Source organism: Chlorocebus sabaeus, chromosome 14 (genome assembly GCF_047675955.1).
Source record: "Chlorocebus sabaeus isolate Y175 chromosome 14, mChlSab1.0.hap1, whole genome shotgun sequence".
Lineage (NCBI taxonomy): Eukaryota > Metazoa > Chordata > Mammalia > Primates > Cercopithecidae > Chlorocebus > Chlorocebus sabaeus.
The window spans coordinates 100544413-100563510 of record NC_132917.1 but is presented as its reverse complement, the minus strand read 5'-3'; the positions used below and the strand labels follow the sequence as shown (position 1 = coordinate 100563510).

General features: G+C 40.6%; 1 protein-coding gene across 3 annotated transcripts in view; it reads left to right on the top strand.

Moving 5' to 3' along the window:
* The window catches only part of AFF3 (ALF transcription elongation factor 3), a 620869-nt gene that overhangs the window by 390750 nt on the left and 211021 nt on the right, over window positions 1-19098 (top strand). For all 3 annotated transcript variants that reach the window (XM_008008177.3, XM_038004212.2, XM_038004211.2), the window contains one exon: window positions 9309-9389. In XM_008008177.3, the coding sequence (XP_008006368.2) occupies window positions 9309-9389 (81 nt within the window). The remainder of the gene's footprint in view (window positions 1-9308; window positions 9390-19098) is intronic.

The window sequence follows — 19098 nt, the reverse complement described above, 5'->3', positions numbered from 1 at the left end:
CACCTTCACACACAGGCCAGGATGAGAAAGGGTGCAGGGGTAAGTGAGATGGAATAACGTGAAAGGAAAAGTGAAACACAGTGGGGGCAGGAAAGCCTGGGGCAGGACAGGAAGTAAGGCATCAGGCTTGGGGAAGACCGTGTATAGAAAAGCAGCAGGCGGTAATGCCACAGCAGTCCTTGATGGTGCCATGTGGCAGAGCATCTTGAACAATTGGACCGGGATCACTGAAAACTTCGGAGCAAAGGTGACGACATAGTAACTGAGATGGAACACTCCTGTGGTAGCGACAGACAAGGGATTGAGCCCAGGAAAAGTGTGTTTCTCCTCACTTGTTTTAATAGGGAAATTAAAACCTGGTTTAAATTTTTTCTAGTTGAACCTATTTGTAAGCTAAATAGACTTTGTAGATCTTCATAGCTGCAGTTTGAACTCAAAGATTTAACTTCAGGCAAAAATTCTATTTTTGTGTGTTCTCTCCTTTGGTAACAAAGAGCTGCTACGTGAGGTGGGGATGCCCAAGGCCTCCTACCAGTTGTCCTAAAACAGGCAGAGGCGGCTGGCATCAGAAAAGTGGTCAGCTCCATGGAGGGCATTGTGCAGATTGAGCACATGCAAGGCTATGCACCATCAGGGTGTGGGTTCTTGGAGACTGGCATCAGTCTTGCTGTAAAGTAGACGTGAAAATGAAAACTGGCCCATGTGCCCATGACCTTCTAAAAATTGGGATATGGAAGATAGAGAAAACGTTAGACAGTTATGAAGAGCACTATTCTGTACCCTTATCATTTAACCATCTATTCTTTGATTTTAGGAGAAAAACGAGTATATTTACTATAAAGAGTCTTGGCGGTTTTTTTTAAAGTCTATACAAGGAATAAGAAGTCACCTGAATGTATCCCTTGAGTAACTAGACATCTGTGTAGGGAGAAGGGACTGGCGGTGCTGTGTTGAGGCAGATATGTGGATTCTCAGTTCCATCGCTTGGAGTATCTAAAAGGCTAAGGAGTGGGACATAGCAGCGTGCACCTGTGGTTCCAGCTACTCGAGAGGCCAAGGCAGGAGGATCGTATGAGCCCCAGAGTTTGAGGCCAGCCTGGGCAACTTAGTGAGACTTTATCTCAAAAACAAGGGCAGGTGACTAAGAAACCCAAGGGCAACACTGAGGACCTCTCAAGCTGGGGAAATAGGGTGCAGTCTTATTCCTGAGTGACAAGAAAATGAAAAAGGAGAGAAGGCAGACAGATCAAAGAAAGGACAGGGGAGTTGATACGGTTGGAAGGTCGCCAGCTAGACTTGGGAGTGAGTGGTTTTAAACAGTATGTTTCTCTTCCTGTCTTACTTGTGGTATGGGGAGTGGTTAAAGTATGGCCAAAGTAGGTCAATAGAGGCAAAGCAGCAATGAAAGGGTGGTTGGGGGTGAAGTCAGGAACACAGGCAGGGGTGAGGACCATGGCTACGTGACATGGGATCATTGTCCTTGTAATGAAATAGCATTCTTTCTCAGTGATAAATGTGGAGAAAGCTAAGTGCAATTTTAGCAGGAATGATAAATTTTACCTTTGCTTATATTTTAAATCATTACGAGAAATGAGGTGCAAATGAAATACATTTTTATCAAATTGCATTATCCCACTGACTGCTATTATTTTGTCAGAAATCTGTTTCTATGATAAAACTTAGGGACATTTTCTCCAATAAAAAGTGCAGATCATACTTAGGAATCCTAATAATCTCTTTAAATATCTTTCTGTTTTAGTAATACATAGTTTGCATTAATAATCCTAGCTTCATTATAGGCTACATTTGCATGATGCTTATTCTTTTAATTAAAAAAACTCTTTCCCATATATTCTCTCATCTCAGACTCCCAACAACTAGAGCTCAGAGTGAACTTATATTTCTCATTTTAGAGACAATTCAGAAACTCAGCTTGATGTTAATCAGTGCTGTCTTTTATTGAATGCTTAAATGTGAGGGGAACTATGCTAGTTTATTTGTGTATGTATGTATGTATGATCTCATTTAATCTTTATTATGGACTAAACCATAGGATAGTTATATCCTCATTTCCTCTGGTTCTTCTAAGATACCACAAACTAAGATCTGATTGATCATAAAGTTCACAGCTTGAAATCACAGTAGTTTACTGAGCCTGTGACTTACCTAAGTTCAGGAGGCTAGCAAGTGATAGAAGAGGAAATGGAGATAGTCTATTCGCCCTTGATTTTCCCATGCAATTCTAGTGTGAAATTTTAATGTAATGGATAATCAATCTTATAAAAGCATTGCACCTCATAAATTACGTTTTATTTTGTGTCTATATTACATAATGTATTTTGTATTCGTATTACATTACACATGTGTTAAAATAATCCATATAAATAATTGTTAAGTTTTTGGAAATTCTTACCGACCTGAATGCTTTAAGTAACCCTATTTTCTTTACTATTCCTTCAGGTAGTTAGTAGAATTCGTTAGATGGAAAAATCACACGGAAATGCTTAGGTATAATTAAAGCAAAATTAGCAAGCAAGTTTGCGTTGAAATGTGGATGTTCAGTTCAATTCAACAAGTTTATATAGAGCACTTACTATGTAAGGTGTTCCAGTCTACACAAAGATAGTAGATAATATCCCTCTCAGAGGAAATTTATAGTCCTTCTTTAGGTGATTAGGTTTAGTAAATCCAAATGCTCTTGAAAGGGATTATTAGAATTCCTATTTGGGGATTAAGTCTAGTAAAACTGAATGCTCTTAAAAGAGATTATTAGGATTCCTAAGTATTGCTTTTATTTTACATTGGAGAAAGAGCATTCAAAGAGAGAGAAATGGTTGGGTATAGATTGAAGTACATATTCATAAAACTACAACACAAAACAGAATGTAAGAGAAAAAGAAATACGTGCTTTGGAGGAGCATGAGCAGGGAACTGTCGTATTATATTGGCATAGAAGGGAAATCTGCAAAAGCCTCAAGACATAAATGATGTTTGAGATGAGCCTTAATGGATAAAGAGAGACCCAGATACTTACGAGGAAGGGCATTCACACGTTAAGGGGATGGTGTAAGTAAAAGCAGAGGCTAGTTTTTCTTGTAAGTAGAGTATTTGCAGAGCAATAAGAAGGCATGAAACTGAACACTGGGACCTTATTGTAGAAGGTCTTGAGTACTAGGGTGAGGCTTCTGAAAGTAAATGCAGTAGAGTGGAAAACAAATACTGGACTGGGATAAAGAGTTATCTGGCCAAACCTAGGAACTGAGTAACCTTGGACTAATCAGTTAATCTTTTTGAGCTTTAACTTCCTCGCTGTACTGTGGAGATGGTAATTGTTGCTTTAAAGGTTGGGCATAAGTGACAAACTGCATGGGGAAGTGTTTTGAAAACTAAAACTTAACAGGAGACGTCATCATCTTCAGAGTCACCATTGCCATCATCATCATCATTGTGATGTGATGATGCATATAAAGTTTTGTTGTTTTTTGTTTGTTTGTTTGAGATGGAGTCTCACTCTGTCACCCAGCCCGGAGTGCAGTGGCGCGATCCCGGCTCAGTGCAACCTCCGCCTCCCAGGTTCAAGCGATTCTCCCGCCTCAGCTGCCCTAGCTGGGACTACAGGTGCGCACCACTACGCCTGGCTAATTTTGTATTTTTAGTAGAAACAGGATTTCACTATGTTGGCCAGGCTGGTCTCCCAACTCCTGACTTCAGGTGATCCTCCCTCCTTGGCCTCCCAAAGTGCTGGGATTACAGGCATGAGCCACTGTGCCCGGCCACCTATGAAGATTTTTAGAGCAGTGAAGTTTTTCTGAATTAGGAAAATTCAGTTTGCAGCAGTGTGGAGGGTGGACTGCTAACAGAAGACAGAGAACCAATCAGGATGCTATAAGAGTACTTCAGGTGAAAGATAATGAAGGTGTGATTAGGATGGCAGTTCAGGTAACAGAAAGGAGAGAAAGGTAAACACACTGCAGAGATTCAGTGCTGAATGTTCAATTCAGTATTTGTTCAGAAACGAAGTGAGCACCCATTCTGCTCCAGGCTCTATGTTAGGTGCGGGCCACCAGACAAAAATGACACAGGCTTGAGGGGTTCATCACAGGTCAGAGGGGAGGCACAGATGTATAAACAAGTAACCACAACAGAGGGGACAAGTGTTCTAATAGAGACCTGTATGTGGGAAATGTGACACGAAGGAAGGTTAAGACAACGGCAGCTTGGTTTGGCCAAAGAAGGCTTCATAGCAAAGGAGGAAATGGAGCTGGGTCTTGGCGGATGAGTAAACAACCCAGAAAAGAGTGGGAGGTTGGGAGGTGCTACCAGCACGTGTAAACCATAGTATATTCAGAGGATCTCAGCTTGGGAGGCTGGAGTTAGGAGCTGGCTAGAATGTGCAAGGTCTTGGATCCTCTTAGAGGTAGCCCAGGATACGGTAAGTCCAGCTGCTGCGTGAACTTCAGCAAATCACTTAACCTTTTAATGGTTTAGTTTTCTCATCTATAAAATAAGAAAATAGTAAGTCCTACCTTTCAGGGTGCATATGAGAATTAAGTAAATCACCTAAAGCGTTTAAAATCATGCATAATATATTTTAAATGCTTAATAAATGAGAATTATTGTTGTTATTATGAGAGAGGGAGTGAAAGAGAAGGAATCTGGGATAACTCCAGGTATGCTGACTTGAAGAGTTAATAGATGTTGCTGCCATTAACCAGGATATAATATACAAGGAGAAGAAAAGTTTGTGTGGTGTGTAAGTTTAGCTTTAAACATGGTGAGTTTGAATCGCTCATGAGCACCCAGGTTGAGAGGCTCAGTAGACATCTAGAGTGGGCACATTAGACCTGGATGTGCTTTTAGGCATCACTAGCATACTAAATGGTTTTTAAAGCCACAGTAGCAAGATCAGCAAGGGTAGTGAGAGTAGCAAGAAAAAAGGGTACTGAGAGGAAGAGTAGCAAGAAAGAAGGGTAGTGAGAGGAAGGCTGAACACAAAACACCGAGGAACAGTGAGAGAAAAGAAGTTTCAGCAAAAACGAATGAGCATGAGATCTCCAAGAGTGGAGCTGGGCCAGGAGGACAGCGTGGGAGCCAGGGGGGGAAGAGAGTCAGGAGGAAATAAGCATTCAAGGACATCCAATGACCTTGACAACAGAAGGGCTTATGTAAGGGCTGCTTCTATGGGAAGTGGTTGCTAAGGTCTTGGAAATGTGAAGGTGGGTCATGAGTTCACAGGTATTCGTTTCCTTAATCTTAAGCTTACACACACACATGCACAATAGTATATGGACTCCTATGTGTATAATCTGCAACAAAAAATCTTAGGTCAAAAATAGAAATGGTAGACGAGGATGTCAAAACAGCAAGTCTAAAGACTTCTATGAGAATGTTAGCGATCAAGAAAAATAGAGAAAGGAAGAGCAGCTGGAGGAGGAATACAGGGTCAGGAAGGGCTGAGGCCTGAGATCATTTGTCAGTCTTAGGGGAAGAAGCCAGTGGAGAAGGAAGGATTGACGTTAAAGCCGTACCAGTGGGATACTGATGGAACTAGATCCCCAAGGACAAAGGAACAGACAGACAGAGGGCGCAGGCAGGCATCAGCTTGGAACTCATGCCTCTTCCAGTCAGACCAGAGGGAAGGCAACAGGGTCAGGCATGAACGCCCACAGGTCTGTCCTTGGGAAACATTTACACATAAGAGCCTTTGTTTATTCAGTGCCATAGGAGGCAAGGTCACCTGTTGTGAGAAAGCAGGGATCAAAGTGAGGCTCAAGAAAAATCACCAATGTGGAAAGAGTGTCCGAGGAACTCAGAAAAAGGAACAGACTAGGAATGAGTGCAAGGACTGCCCAAGCCACATGGCCCAAGCCACCACCAGATTGCACAACTGCCTTTAAAACCCAATAGAAAGATGGGAAGGTGTGTAGGGCAGGAAGCGGTTTTGGAGGGAGCCATTAGGCTGATTTAAAGGGGTGGAATGGACAAAGAAAGATGCAGCTCATCTTTAGTGAGGATCCAGAACCACCTGGCGAGAGCCTCAGAGGAGAAGGAAAGGAGGGCTCAAGTTTAGAGAAGTCAGTGTCCTACTTCTGTATCCCACCATTGTGCACAGTTACCTTTTCCTAAGGAGCCCAGGCATAGAATCAGAGAAGCCAGAATGGGAGCTTGATCCAGAATTGGAGACATGAGGGCTTGATCCAGATGTGCATGGACCTACCATACACATCTGTATGATGTACCATACATCATACCAGTGATTCTCTCCTTGTGTAGGAGAAGCCAGCTAAGATGTTTGCAAGATGGCTGGTGTTGGATGTTAAATTTCAAGAGCAATTTAATATGCCAGTTTTTACCTGATGAGAAATAGGGCTTGGAGATTCCCTGGAATGAACTGGCTCAGAGTCGACTAGGAAAAGCCAAGATTCCGAATCTTCAAGACATTGTCCAAAGGTCAGAGTTAAAGTCAGGGTTGTGAAGCCAAAAATTTGAGGGAAGCAGAGATGGACTCAAAAGAACATGTCGAGAAGGTGAAGTGAAATGCTTGGGGGTACCCACAAGATTGCCCAGTTGCCTTTAAAAACCAATAGGGGCCGGGTGTAGTGGCTCACGCCTATAATCCCAGCACTTTGGGAGTCTGAGGCAGGCGGATCACCTGAGGTCAGGAGTTCGAGACCAGCCTGACCAACATGGAGAAACCCCGTCTCTACCAAAAATACAAAATTAGCCAGGTGTGGTGATGCATGCCTGTAATCCCAGCTACTCGGGAGGCTGAGGCAGGAGAATCGCTTGAACCTGGAGGCGGAGGTTGCAGTGAACCAAGATCATGCCACTGCACTCCAACCTGGGTGACAGAGCGAGACTCCGTCTGAAAAAAAAAAAAGAATCACAGCTCAATGGTATCTCAAAGTCTGTCTGCTATTCCACTCTTGGATAAACGGTGTATTAAACAGACTTGAACCTGAAAGTGTCAGTTGTAAGAAGCTGTTGGTCTAGGAAGTGTTCTTTTGAAAGTACTGTTACTCATTTTTTTTTTAATGGACTTTTCATTTTATTTATTCCTGAGTTGCTGGAGAACACACTGAAATAATAGTTTATCTTTTTGGATTTTAGCTACAGTCGGAGACAAATTGCACAAATGTGAGGCATTCTGATACACAGAGGGAGTCTGTATGCAAAGTTAACATAGACATACCGGGGTGGTATGTGTAGGTCTGATGTTTAATCATGAGTAATTAGTTTGTACTTCGCAATGTTGGCCCCTGAGGATCTTACGGTGTAAACTGTGTAAGCAAAAGAGTGATTGCAAAGGCAGCTATGGAGTGGCTGATTAGCAGTGGGATGGACTCAGGAACACATCAGACAGTCAACAGAAGAGGAAAAGGACGATTGGTTTAATAGTTTGTAATTGATGAGTCATTTCTCTACAAAAACTTTGAGGCCACTTATAGCCAAAACACGTATCCTCTCCAGTGTTGAAAATGGAAGAAGAAAATCAGAAACCTTATAGAGGAGAGATGGCACTATGGGAGAGCCGAGGTGTAGAAAATCCACTTGTGTCTTCATGGTTTTCTTAATTGGGTAGCGACACTCTGGGTAAGAATTGACCAGGTCCTAGACAAGGTGGCCCAACTCTGAGAATGATGAATAGTTCCTTGACTCTATGGACGAATATGCCACTGTGGACACAAACTTGACAGTCCTGCTTCTCAGCCTCCTCAGAGGAAGATCAAGGCACCAGCAGGGCAGAGATGGGAGGAGAGAGGGACGTTTTAAAGGGTCACTGGATCTGCCTTTGCTTTCCTGGGGGAGCGTTGGTAACAGCAGAATGGAGAAGGGACACCTGGAATGCGTATGTGCCTGACCCACCTATGGCCTGTGTCACGTGTCGTGGTGTGGGAGAGATGATAAGGGGTCAGTAAATCCTTCCCGCATGGCTTTGAACACACTCGCCCTCCCACGGCTTCCTGTGTGGGTTCTGCATTATCTGAGGTGCTGGGGGAGGTGAATGACCTGAGAAAAGAAGGCGCACGACCATTCCCAAGAGCTCTTTCATTCCGAAAGCCTGACAGGATCCCTTTTCAACACCCACCCACCAAAGGGAGGTAAGGAAATGTCCTCACCTCAAGAGAGAGAACTTCTCACTTTTCTGAAAATGGATCGACCACTGCTTCTGTGCTTGCTTAGGTTTGGAAGTGCAGGCAGATCAAGAAATAGGGTTCTGTCGGGCCCAGTGGCTTATGTCTATATACCCAGCACTTTGGGAGCCCGAGGTGGGCTGATCGCCCGAGGTCAGGAGTTCGAGACCAGCCTGGCCAACATGGTGAAACGCTGTCTCTACTGAAAATACAAAAATTAGCCAGGCATAGTGATGGGCACCTGTAATCCCAGCTACACAGGAGGCTGAGGCAGGAGAATCACTTGAACCTGGGAGGCGGAGGTTGCAGTGAGCCAGATCGCACCACTGCACTCCAGCTTGGGTGACAGAGTGAGACTCCATCTCAAAAAAAAAAAAAAAATAGGGTTCAGATCCAATTTATAAACGCCAAGTTGGCATCCTGGTCATCAGAGATCAATATAATTCTGTAATCATTTATTGATAGGAGCTCTCTTCCGGAGATGAAACTGAAGGTGAATACTGGAAGTGAATGAAACAACCCTTCTCTCCCTCTCCCAAGGCTTAGAGAAAATGTGTCAAAAAGTGTACGAGAAATTATTCCATGTTAAGCTCATGTTGTGTTCTTACTACCGTGTTGTAAGACATGACACCGTTCTCTCTCTGTATTTCATAGGTGTGATTGGTTTCACTCTTTGTGAATGACTTTTTTCTGAAGACCACAGTGATGTGTGGGCCTGATTGAGAACTGATACTTTATTTCTAATTATATAAATAACTCCTCTAATAAAGATCCATAAAGTTAAAAGTACCTTATGCATTCCTTTGGAGACACCCTGTGAATTTTGTGGGATCAAGTCCAAGTCCCCTTCATGTGGCATTTTCCATAGAACTTTTGCTACTAGATTGTCCCTTTACTCGGCACTTTAAATGAAGTGAAAATAGGACAGCCTTGCAAGCCTTTTTAAGGTATAAAGGGAGCATGGGGAGAGCCAAGGAATCAAGAATTGGTAAAATTAGGAAATGAAATCCTAAAAGTGGATTTCACATCTTTTTTCTTTATTCTTTCAGCCTTTGTACATTTCTTACCCCTTCCCTGCCTTACAAAGGCCCGCTTGTACAGCCACTTTACATATCGCTGATTTTGGATACTGTCTGTATCATAATATTGTTTGTTTTTTCTTCCATGCTTTAGGAGATGACCTGGCTTCCACCACTTTCTGCTATTCAAGCACCTGGCAAAGTGGAACCAACCAAATTTCCATTTCCAAATAAGGTGAGATCTTGCATCCCTCAGGAGGAATATGCTTTACTCATGCAGGCATTTCTAATGGGCAGTGGGTTTACCCGTGATTGTCTTTTCTCCTGTAAATATTCCTGCCAGAGGCACGTGAATCTGATCCTTAACAATTTGCAAGCACATCCGTAATCATTTATGAAAGGGGGAGAATCAAGCCTCCAGTCTTACTTACCTACACTTCTCTGCAAAATGTGATACTACTGTAATTATCATTTTATCTAAAAAACATTTGTGAAGTTGAAATGCATCTTATAATCATTTTAAACATTCATTGTGATGTATAAAATTGTATGTCCTAGATTTTTCTGAAAAGCTGTTATTAATGATGTATCTTAAAATCAATGTCTTAGTGTTGAAGACATGTGGTATTTAATTTCCCTGAATATCTTTTTTAAAGCTTAAGATATTTTCTAGGACTTACAAAGAGATACCTATATTTTCTAAGGAAAAGCACACCAAAAAATTGGCCACAAAATAAATGACTGTATACATGAGTGTAACAGACTTTCTTTGATTTGAATAACTGATACATACTACATACTTATTATAAAGGATCAAATTATACAAATGGGAAGAGATCAAAATCTCAACATCCCTGGCACTCCAAGCCAGAGATTATTTCCCTACCCAGAGATTACTATCAAGCGTTTATGTGCCATTTCAGTCATTTTCCCTGTGCATCATAGGCACATATATACATGTGCAATTTTTCCAATTCCTAAGTTGTATGGTACTAAAATATTTTTTCCAAAAGTTGATTTTTTTCAACAATATGTATCATTGCTAAATACCAATATCACAGCTTTCTGGTTGGGCATGCTGGCTCATTCCTGTAATCCCAACACTTTGGGAGGCCAAAGCAGGTGGCTCAGTTGAGGTCAGGAGTTCAAGACTAGCCTGGCCAACATGGTGAAACCCAATGTCTACTAAAAATACAAAATCAGCCAGGCACGGTGGTGCATGCCTATAATCCCAGCTACTCGAGAGGCTGAGGCAGGAGAATCACTTGAACCTGAGAGGTGGAGCTTGCAGTGAGCTGAGATTGTGCCACTGCACTCCAGCTTGGGTGACAAATGGAGACTCTGTTTCAAAAACAAACAAAAAAATAAATAAATATCAATATCACCACTTTCTAAGGTGAATTATTGAAAGAATTCTTCATTGCTGTTATCACAAAGATAAATTCCATTCTAAGAGTTGATTTTTCTTACAATAAAATGTATTTGAAGACCTTTTCAAGTGAATATATAGAGATTTTCTTCATTCTTCAAAACAGCAACAAAATATTTTGTATGAATTTGCCATACAAAATGAAGTTCCCAGGCTTCTAGCCCTTTCATTCAGTACAAGGGAATTTAGCTGAACAGTTTATTCAGTATGTACTTCCAGTGGTATCCTGCCATCCTTAGAATAAAATGCACAGTGCTTACAATCTTTGTACATAATCTAGCCAAAATAATTCAGACTCAAAATAGAATCATGGACATTTTTGTTATGTGTAGGTATCATGGTTTAAGTACAACTTTTTATCTAATTGGGCACATACAAAAGCATAGTTGGTTGTGACTTTTCCAAACATATTGTACCAGTTTGTTCTGTTTTGTTTCATGTAGATACTTAAGTGCAAGTACTGATTTCTGAGGTCAAATTGAGACTTTAAACCATTAGTACAAAAATTTCATTTTTTAGCTCAATTGAGCTATAATTGACAAAAAATGTATATATTTAAGGTAAACAACTTGATGTTTTGATATTGTGAAGTAATCACCACAATCAAGCTAATTAATATATCAATAACCTCACATAGTTACCATTTTCTTTTCTTTTTATGGTGATGAGAACATTACCTCCTAGCAAATTTCTAAAGATCTACCCTCGTGGTTAACTATAGTCACATTTCTGATACATCGTATATTATTCATACACACATATATGTGTGCACACACACATAGCATAGGCATTGTACTGCATGAACTAAGCCAGACACAGAAAGCCGAATACTATATGTCATTACCTATATGTAGAATCTAGAATCGACACACAGAAGCAGTGAGGAGAATGGCTGTTGCTAGGGGCTGGGGAGGGGACAATGGGAGTGTTAGTCAAAGATACAAAGTGTCATTTATGCAAGATAAATAAGTTCTGGAGATCCTCATGCTCAGAAACATGACTATAGTTAGAATTTTGTATTTTAAAGACAGAAAATAGACTGGGCGCAGATCATGCCTGTAATCCCAGCACTTTGGGAGATGGGCGGATCACCTGAGGTCAGTGTTCGAGACTAGCCTGGCCAACATGGTGAAACCCTGTCTCTACCAAAAATACAGAAATCAGCCAGGTGTGATGGTTCACACCTATAATCCCAGCTACTCAAGAGCCTGAGGCGGGAGGATCGCTTGAACCTGGGAGGCGGAGGTTGCAGCGAGCTGAGATCCTGCCACTGCACTCCAACCTGGGCAACAAGAGCGAAACTACATGTCAAAAAATAAAATAAAATAAAAATAAGAAGTGTTTTATTTTTCACTCAAAAATACATTATTATCTTATCAGGTAGGGCACAGAAGTTCAAATTTAAATGAAAAGAAAAGTGTCTTATTTAGGACCACTATAGGATTTGCATGGAGCTGTTTCATCTCTAGATGTTTTTGCCTTGTCCAAGAAAAAGAAAGTGTAGGAACATTGCAGATTTTAATAATGCCTTTTTTCAAAAAGTTCACTATGAATACTGATAATTTATCTTGTACAAATGAAACAAGACTACGTGAGTTTCCTATTTCTGTTATAACAAATTGCCACAAACTTAGTGACTTCAGACAACACTCATTTATTATCTTATACTTCTGGTGGTCAGAAGTCTGAAATCTGTGTCACTGAGCTAAAATCAAGGTGTCGGCAGAGCTGCAATCATACTGCAGGCACCAGGGAAGGATGTATTTTCTTGCTGTTCCCAGTGTCTAGAGGCTCCCCCTGTCCGTGGCTCATGGTTCACATCAGTGTGACCTCCACTTACCTCTTCCCCTTCTCACGTCTCCTTCTTGGACTCTCCCGCGTCCTTCTTTCCCTTACAAAGACCCTTGTGATTACATTGGCCCTGCCCCGATGATCTCCCATCTCCAAATGATTAATCACATTTGCAAAGTCTCTTTTTCCATGGGAGGTAACCTCCTCACAGGTTCTGGGACTTAGAGCACAGACATCTTTGGGGGTAACATTATTCTGCCTATAACCAAGAGTGTTACTAATTTTCACACAGAGTACACCTCTTTGAACCTGGATCTCACCAAATTTTATATTCTGACAGCTGGCCCTTGCAGTTCATGAATGAGACAGTTAACTTTTGAGATGTTCACCATTTCTAGTGTGTAGGAGCTGAAACTGTTTTTGGAATTTGAGGTGCAGAATCTCCGAAATGACTAATAAACAATAGAATTGAGCCCTTATTAAGATTGAGGGGGCAATTTGACCTCACCAGAAAAGTCGATTTAACTGTGGGTTCTGAGTTCCCAGTACCACTAAATTAGTTAGCTGAATACTTCCTAGAATTTCCTCATTTTGTCTGGGTATTGAAGGATATCATATATAATAAAGTCAATTGATAATGAACTTGGCTATTTTCTATCCTCTGAGGACTTAATTTGGAGTCGCAATTCCCTAGACAAACACCACCAGACATTTCTGCCTCGTTCTTCAAATCTCAAAAGTAATTGAATTTGGTAAAAAAAAAAAAAAGAATCCATGACTCCTTTAAATTGGCTGCCATTATCGGGTATTTCAACCAAGAGAGAAGAAAATGTATTTGCTTTGCTTTTTTCCTTTCATTTCTGCAGCAATCTCATACATTTTGAAATGCAAATAAAGAAATCAAAATTGTAGGGCATTTACCACCCTCAAGAAAGTGGATGTCCAAAGCTAAGGCCATTTTTCAAGCATTCACGTGGCCATGGATGCTGTATCTGGTAGGTTCAGACATGGCCTGAAACTTCATTTTTTTCTTTTTTTTTTTTTTTTTTGAGACAGTTTTTTTTTTTTTTTTTTGAGACAGCCTCTGTCGCCCAGGCTGAAGTGCAGTGGTGTGATCTTGGCTCACTGCAACCTCCACCTCCCAGGTTCAAGCAATTCTCATGCCTCAGCCTCCCTAGTAGCTGGGATTACAGGCACTCACAACCACGCCCAACTAATTTTTGTATTTTTAATAGAGACGGGATTTCACCATGTCGGCCGGGCTGGTCTCAAACTTCTAACCTCAAGTGATCCGCCTGCCTCAGCCTCCCAAAGTGCTGGGATTACAGACGTGAGCCACCGTGCCTGGCCCTGAAACTGTTTTTGCTGATTGATTTTTAAAGCGTTATACAGAAGAATTCTAGCATCTTTACAGAATTGAGACTCCTGTTACCTTTCTCTTCACCTATCACAATGAGAATGAAAGCCAGCAAGTGTGAAGGGAGAGTACTTTGAAGCTGGAAAGTGTATTATGCATCTCCTTCTTTGGGTTGCTAGTGTGCTTCAAAAACTACCACAAAATTGTGTGCACTAAAACTCCGTGTTTAGCATTACCTCAAAATAAGCATTTAAATTAGTTGTAAAACAAATTATTTCAACTGTTTGAGCTGTATCAAGTTAAGAGTGAGTGTGAAGGCAGACCCAGCAAAATCAGATGGTAATTTTTCCTACCATAATTAGCTTTCCATGGGGTTCTGGAAATATAAGGAGATATATTTCCATTTCTTGCCTTTTGTAGTTCCAGCAATGGACTGATAGGGTAAGAGAGGTATGAGGGGTAGAGCCATTCCCAAGTGGTTTAAAGCCATTTTTAAGTAATGCCATCACAATAGACTATCCTGCATCAGAAACATGGCTAAAGAACTTCTGTATTTCATTGACCTAAGGTGCCTTTTTTTTGTTTACGTTTTAAGATCCCTAAAATCAGGATTTGTTTTATAGTCGATGACATCTTCCAATTAATTGGCAGCAGTTGGTAGTATATGAGGTAACACAGCCTCATACGATTTGGATGGCATGTTACATTTAATGAAATATGATATTTATTTTAGCATTTCATTGAAGGATTTTCTCAGATACCAGGATACCTGGTTATTTCTGTCTTCAGCAAAATGATTTGTATAAACTTTGCAGCTAAATACCACATTTAAAGGAGTTTTAGGATTCCCATGTACCAAAAATAGTTTTGGTTTTGGGACTTTAGGATTTAATGATGGAGAAAAATTAATTCCCATCTGTAGATATTCTTCCAGGTATCGGGAGTAGCTTTCCCTCTATGCACTTGACCTCCAGAATGACACGCATCTGTTGAGCAACGCTAACAAAATCAAAAGCAGCAGATTAACCTTGAAAGTGTCCTGATACGGGATGACAGGCAACCTTTTTATACTTTCCTGTTCTGCTAAATTTTCTTCAATGAGTAGGTGTTACAGAGCCATCCTTGGGTCAAGAAAGTAATAAAGGTAGCCTTCCTCATATGAGACTTGTTATCAAATTGTATGCTTTAAATATGTGCAGTTTGTGTTATGTCACATACTTTTTTAAAACAAAAGTCATTGTTGAAAAAATAATTCCTGTAATGGAAGTATGACACAGTGTAGCAAAAACATTAGAGTCAAGAAGATTTCAAAGCACAGGGTAACCCTTGAGTTTACCTGTGCAGAGCCTCGAAGGAAGAATGAAGTTTGCCAGGCAGGAAACAGAAGGCAGCGGGATGAGCATTCGAGGGGGAAGGGATCAGAACAGGACACACAGCTGGAAGTATTGGGAGTGACAGTCACCACATCACTTTCAGCCCTGGGTTCTAATGATTTGTACACATGTCACCTCCACTCCTAACTTGCTGGACTCACTTCTGTAACCCTTAAAAAGCTTAGAGAGAATCCTGCAGGCCTAGTAGAGTGCTCCCAGAGGAAGACAATACCAATGCACAGATGGGGCTGGACCTCCCCAGGCACCTACCTACAGAAAACATTTGCAAAGGGAGAGAAGGCGGGTGAGACAGAAGCTACACATATGTGGGTCTCTGGTTGGGGTGGCAGGAGACACAAAAATGGAAAGAACTTCAGTGTGTGGTCCCTTTGGAGAAAGGAGCTTTGCTCTCCCTCTGTTCTGGACCCAGCCTTGCTCTGGCTCCATGAAGAATGAAGGATCTGCATAGCCTGTGGGGCCCCTGGGGTTCTGTAGCTGGCTGGGAAGAACAGTCCTCCTTCAAAAGCAGCAGCCCCAGGACCCGAGGTTTGCCAGCAGACACCTTATCAGGGTGTCTGATAAGAGGACCTAAAAGGTAGGAGTGGCCTGGTAAGGTAGCTGACCCCTCCACAAGCAGGCTGGCCAAATGCCGGTAAGAATGATAATATGACGTTTGTACCCACAGAATGGCACTGTTTAGAACACTGAGGTTATGGTCATTACTTTTGCATTCACAAGTTTCAGTGTACCACCAAGAAAACATCAGCAGGCAACATGAGAGTATATATTAGGGACGAAGTCTTTGATTTTCTTCTCGCCTCTCCTGCAGAATACTTCCACAGAGATTTTTTATAGCAGTTACTTCCACCGTTTTGAAGTCTCTCTTCACTCCCGATCGCACAAAACAGAAATAATAACGGTTATTAATTACACAGGTGTTTTAGTTAGAATTTAAAGTTTACTATCTGTGAGATACATGATCTTATGGTTTGTCATCCTAATTCAGGTCATCTATAAGCTCATCTCTGGTTCTCTGCTGAAGAGTCAGTGATCAACAATCATCCTGTGGGTTTTAGGACACACCAAGAAATTAAAACTTTTAGCTGGGCATGGTGGCACGTGCCTGTAGTACCAGCTACGAAGGCAGGAGGATTGCTTGAGCCTAGGAGTTTGAGGCTGCAGTGAGCCTTGATCGTGCCACTTCCCTCCAAACTGGGTAACAGAACGAGGCCCTGTCTCTAAAAAATAAATAAAATATGCCGGGCACAGTGGCTCATGCCTGTAATCCCAGTATTTTGGGAAGCCGAGGCAGGTGGATCACCTGAGGCCAAGAGTTCGAGACCCGCCTGGCCAGCATGGCAAAACCCCATCTCTCCTAAAAATTCAAAAAATTAGCAGGGTCTGGTGGCGGGCACCTGTAATCCCAGCTACGCGGGAGGCTGAGGCAAGAGAATTGCTTGAACCTGGGAGGCGGAGGCTGCAGTGAACTGAGATCACGCCATTGCACTCCAGCTTGGGCAACAAGAGCAAAACTCCATCTCTAAATAAATAAATCGATAAATAAATAAAATAATTCTATTTTGTGTTAACAGTCTTAGAAAAAATTCTGTTCTTTTTTTTCTTTTTTTTTTTTTTTAAATGAACTTAATGCTGGAAACTATGACAATTACCATTCTTGTCCATTTGATGGTGTGTGAGTAATTCCCCTCCCTAGTACAGATGCCTCCAAATGGCCCAGATCTACAGACAGCACAGAGGAGTTAACTAAATGGGACTCAGTATTTTTCACATGCCAAAGCTAAAACTAACTCATGTCCAGATATAAACTCTTAAATTCCCTTGAAGAGAAGGAAAACGTACCAATCTACGTGGAGGATTTAATTGTGGATGTCTTCTCAGTGACAGCATCTATCCAAAATAGGCCAAAATCATCCTTACAGATGATATTTTAGTCCATTTCAGGAATGATATTTCATCTTCATATAATAATTTCCAAAAACTGAATCTCAGGGTGAGAGTTGAGCTTGTTCTTTTTCTTCAGATGAATAGTTCATTATTACCATAATTGAAAGAGGTTTATTGGGCATCTGCATATGACTCAGGCTGTTTAATAGAGTGGGAATCCCTTCCCGTCTCCATTTTCCTACCCAGCCTCTGCCCACCAGACTGGCTCATTTTATACTGTTTCAGTAGAATTTCTTTTTAAAGCAGACATTAGTACTTGGATTTGAGTATAACGCAAGTCACATCAAATGACACCCCTTACCCCATAACAGTCTATACTCATGGAACAAAATTCTGGTAAAGTACGTTAAGCCATGTAATAGAAGTTCATTCAATTTCTATGGATTTTTTTCCGTGTGCTGGAATTTTAAAGGAGTTTTTCTGGATTTTATGTCCTGCTACCTTTTTTTTTTTTTTTTACATTCCTCTTCACTCATTCTTTTATAAGTCTTTCATATTTTAAATTTTTTTTATTTTAATAACTTTTGAGGTACAAGTGGTTTTTGGTTACATGGGTAAATTATATAGCAGTGAAGTCTGAGAGTTTAGTGTACCCATCACCCAAGTAGTGTACATTGCACCCAGTATGTAGTTTTTATCCCATGTCCCACTCCTATCCTCCCACTTCTGAACCTCCATGGTTCATCATATCATACTGTGTGCCTTTGCATACCCATAGCTTAACTCCCACTTATAAGAACATATGGTGTGTGGTTTATTTTCTATTAAATGAGAATTTTGCAAAGAAAGAGGATGTAAATCCTCAAAACAGATTTTAATATTTTGTTTTAATGCAAGTAAAATCAAATTCAATCTGTATTTACCTGAGCAATAACTAAACTTAAAATACTGTGTAGTACTGGCTTTATTCCACTGCAGATAAGTAGATACCGTACTCATCTTTTTATCCACCATTGTGAGATTGACAGCAGTTGATGTTTAATAGAGTGTTACTGGTGGGATGATTGTCAAACGCATCTACAGGAAACGGGTAGAAGGAAGGGTTCATTCAAAGAAAAGTTAGATTAAAAGTCAATATGATAATAGGTCAGTGGCATGAATATAAGAACCCAAACCATAAGTATCAGGAAGGAAAACGTAGGTTTAAATCTTCATGACTTTGGATTTGGCAATGGATTCTTAGCTGTGACACCAAAAGCATGAGCAACAAAGGAAAAATTAGGTAAATTAAACTTTATTGAAAATTTTTAGAATTTTAAATTTAGAAAATTTAGAACTTTTGTGCGTCAAAGAACATTATTGATAAAATGAAAAAATAATTGACAGGATGGGAGAAAATACTGCAAATCATAAATCTGGTAACAGTCTCGTATCCAAACTATATCAAGAACTCATTCAACTCAACAACAGAAAGACAAACCAATTAAAAAATGGCAAAGGATTTGAATAGATATTTCTCCAAAGATGTGCAAATGACCAACAAACACATGAAAAGATGCTCAGTATCATTAGTTATGAGGGAAATACAAATCAAAACTATGGTGAGATACCACTTCATACACACAAGGATAGCTATAATTTTTTGATGAAAAACAACAAGCATTGGCAAGGATGTAGATACATTGGAACCCTCAAACGTTGTTGGATTGCAAAATGGTTTCACTGCTGTGGAAAATCGCTTGGCAGTTCCTTAAAAAGTTTAACATAGAGTTATTATATAACCCAGAAATTCTGCTCCTAAGTATATACAAAAAGGATTGAAAACATGGATTCGAACTGGTGTACATACCTGCGTATTCATGGCAGTACTATTTACAATATCCAAAAGGTAGAAACAGCCCAAAAATTAACAGATGAATGGATAAACACATTGTTGTATATCCATGCAATGCAATATTATTCAGCCATAAAAAAGAATGAAGTACTGATATATGCTACAGGGTGGATGAACCTCAGAAACGTTACATTAAGTAAAAGAAGTCAATCACAAAGGCCGCGTATTGCATGATTCCATTTATATGAAATATCC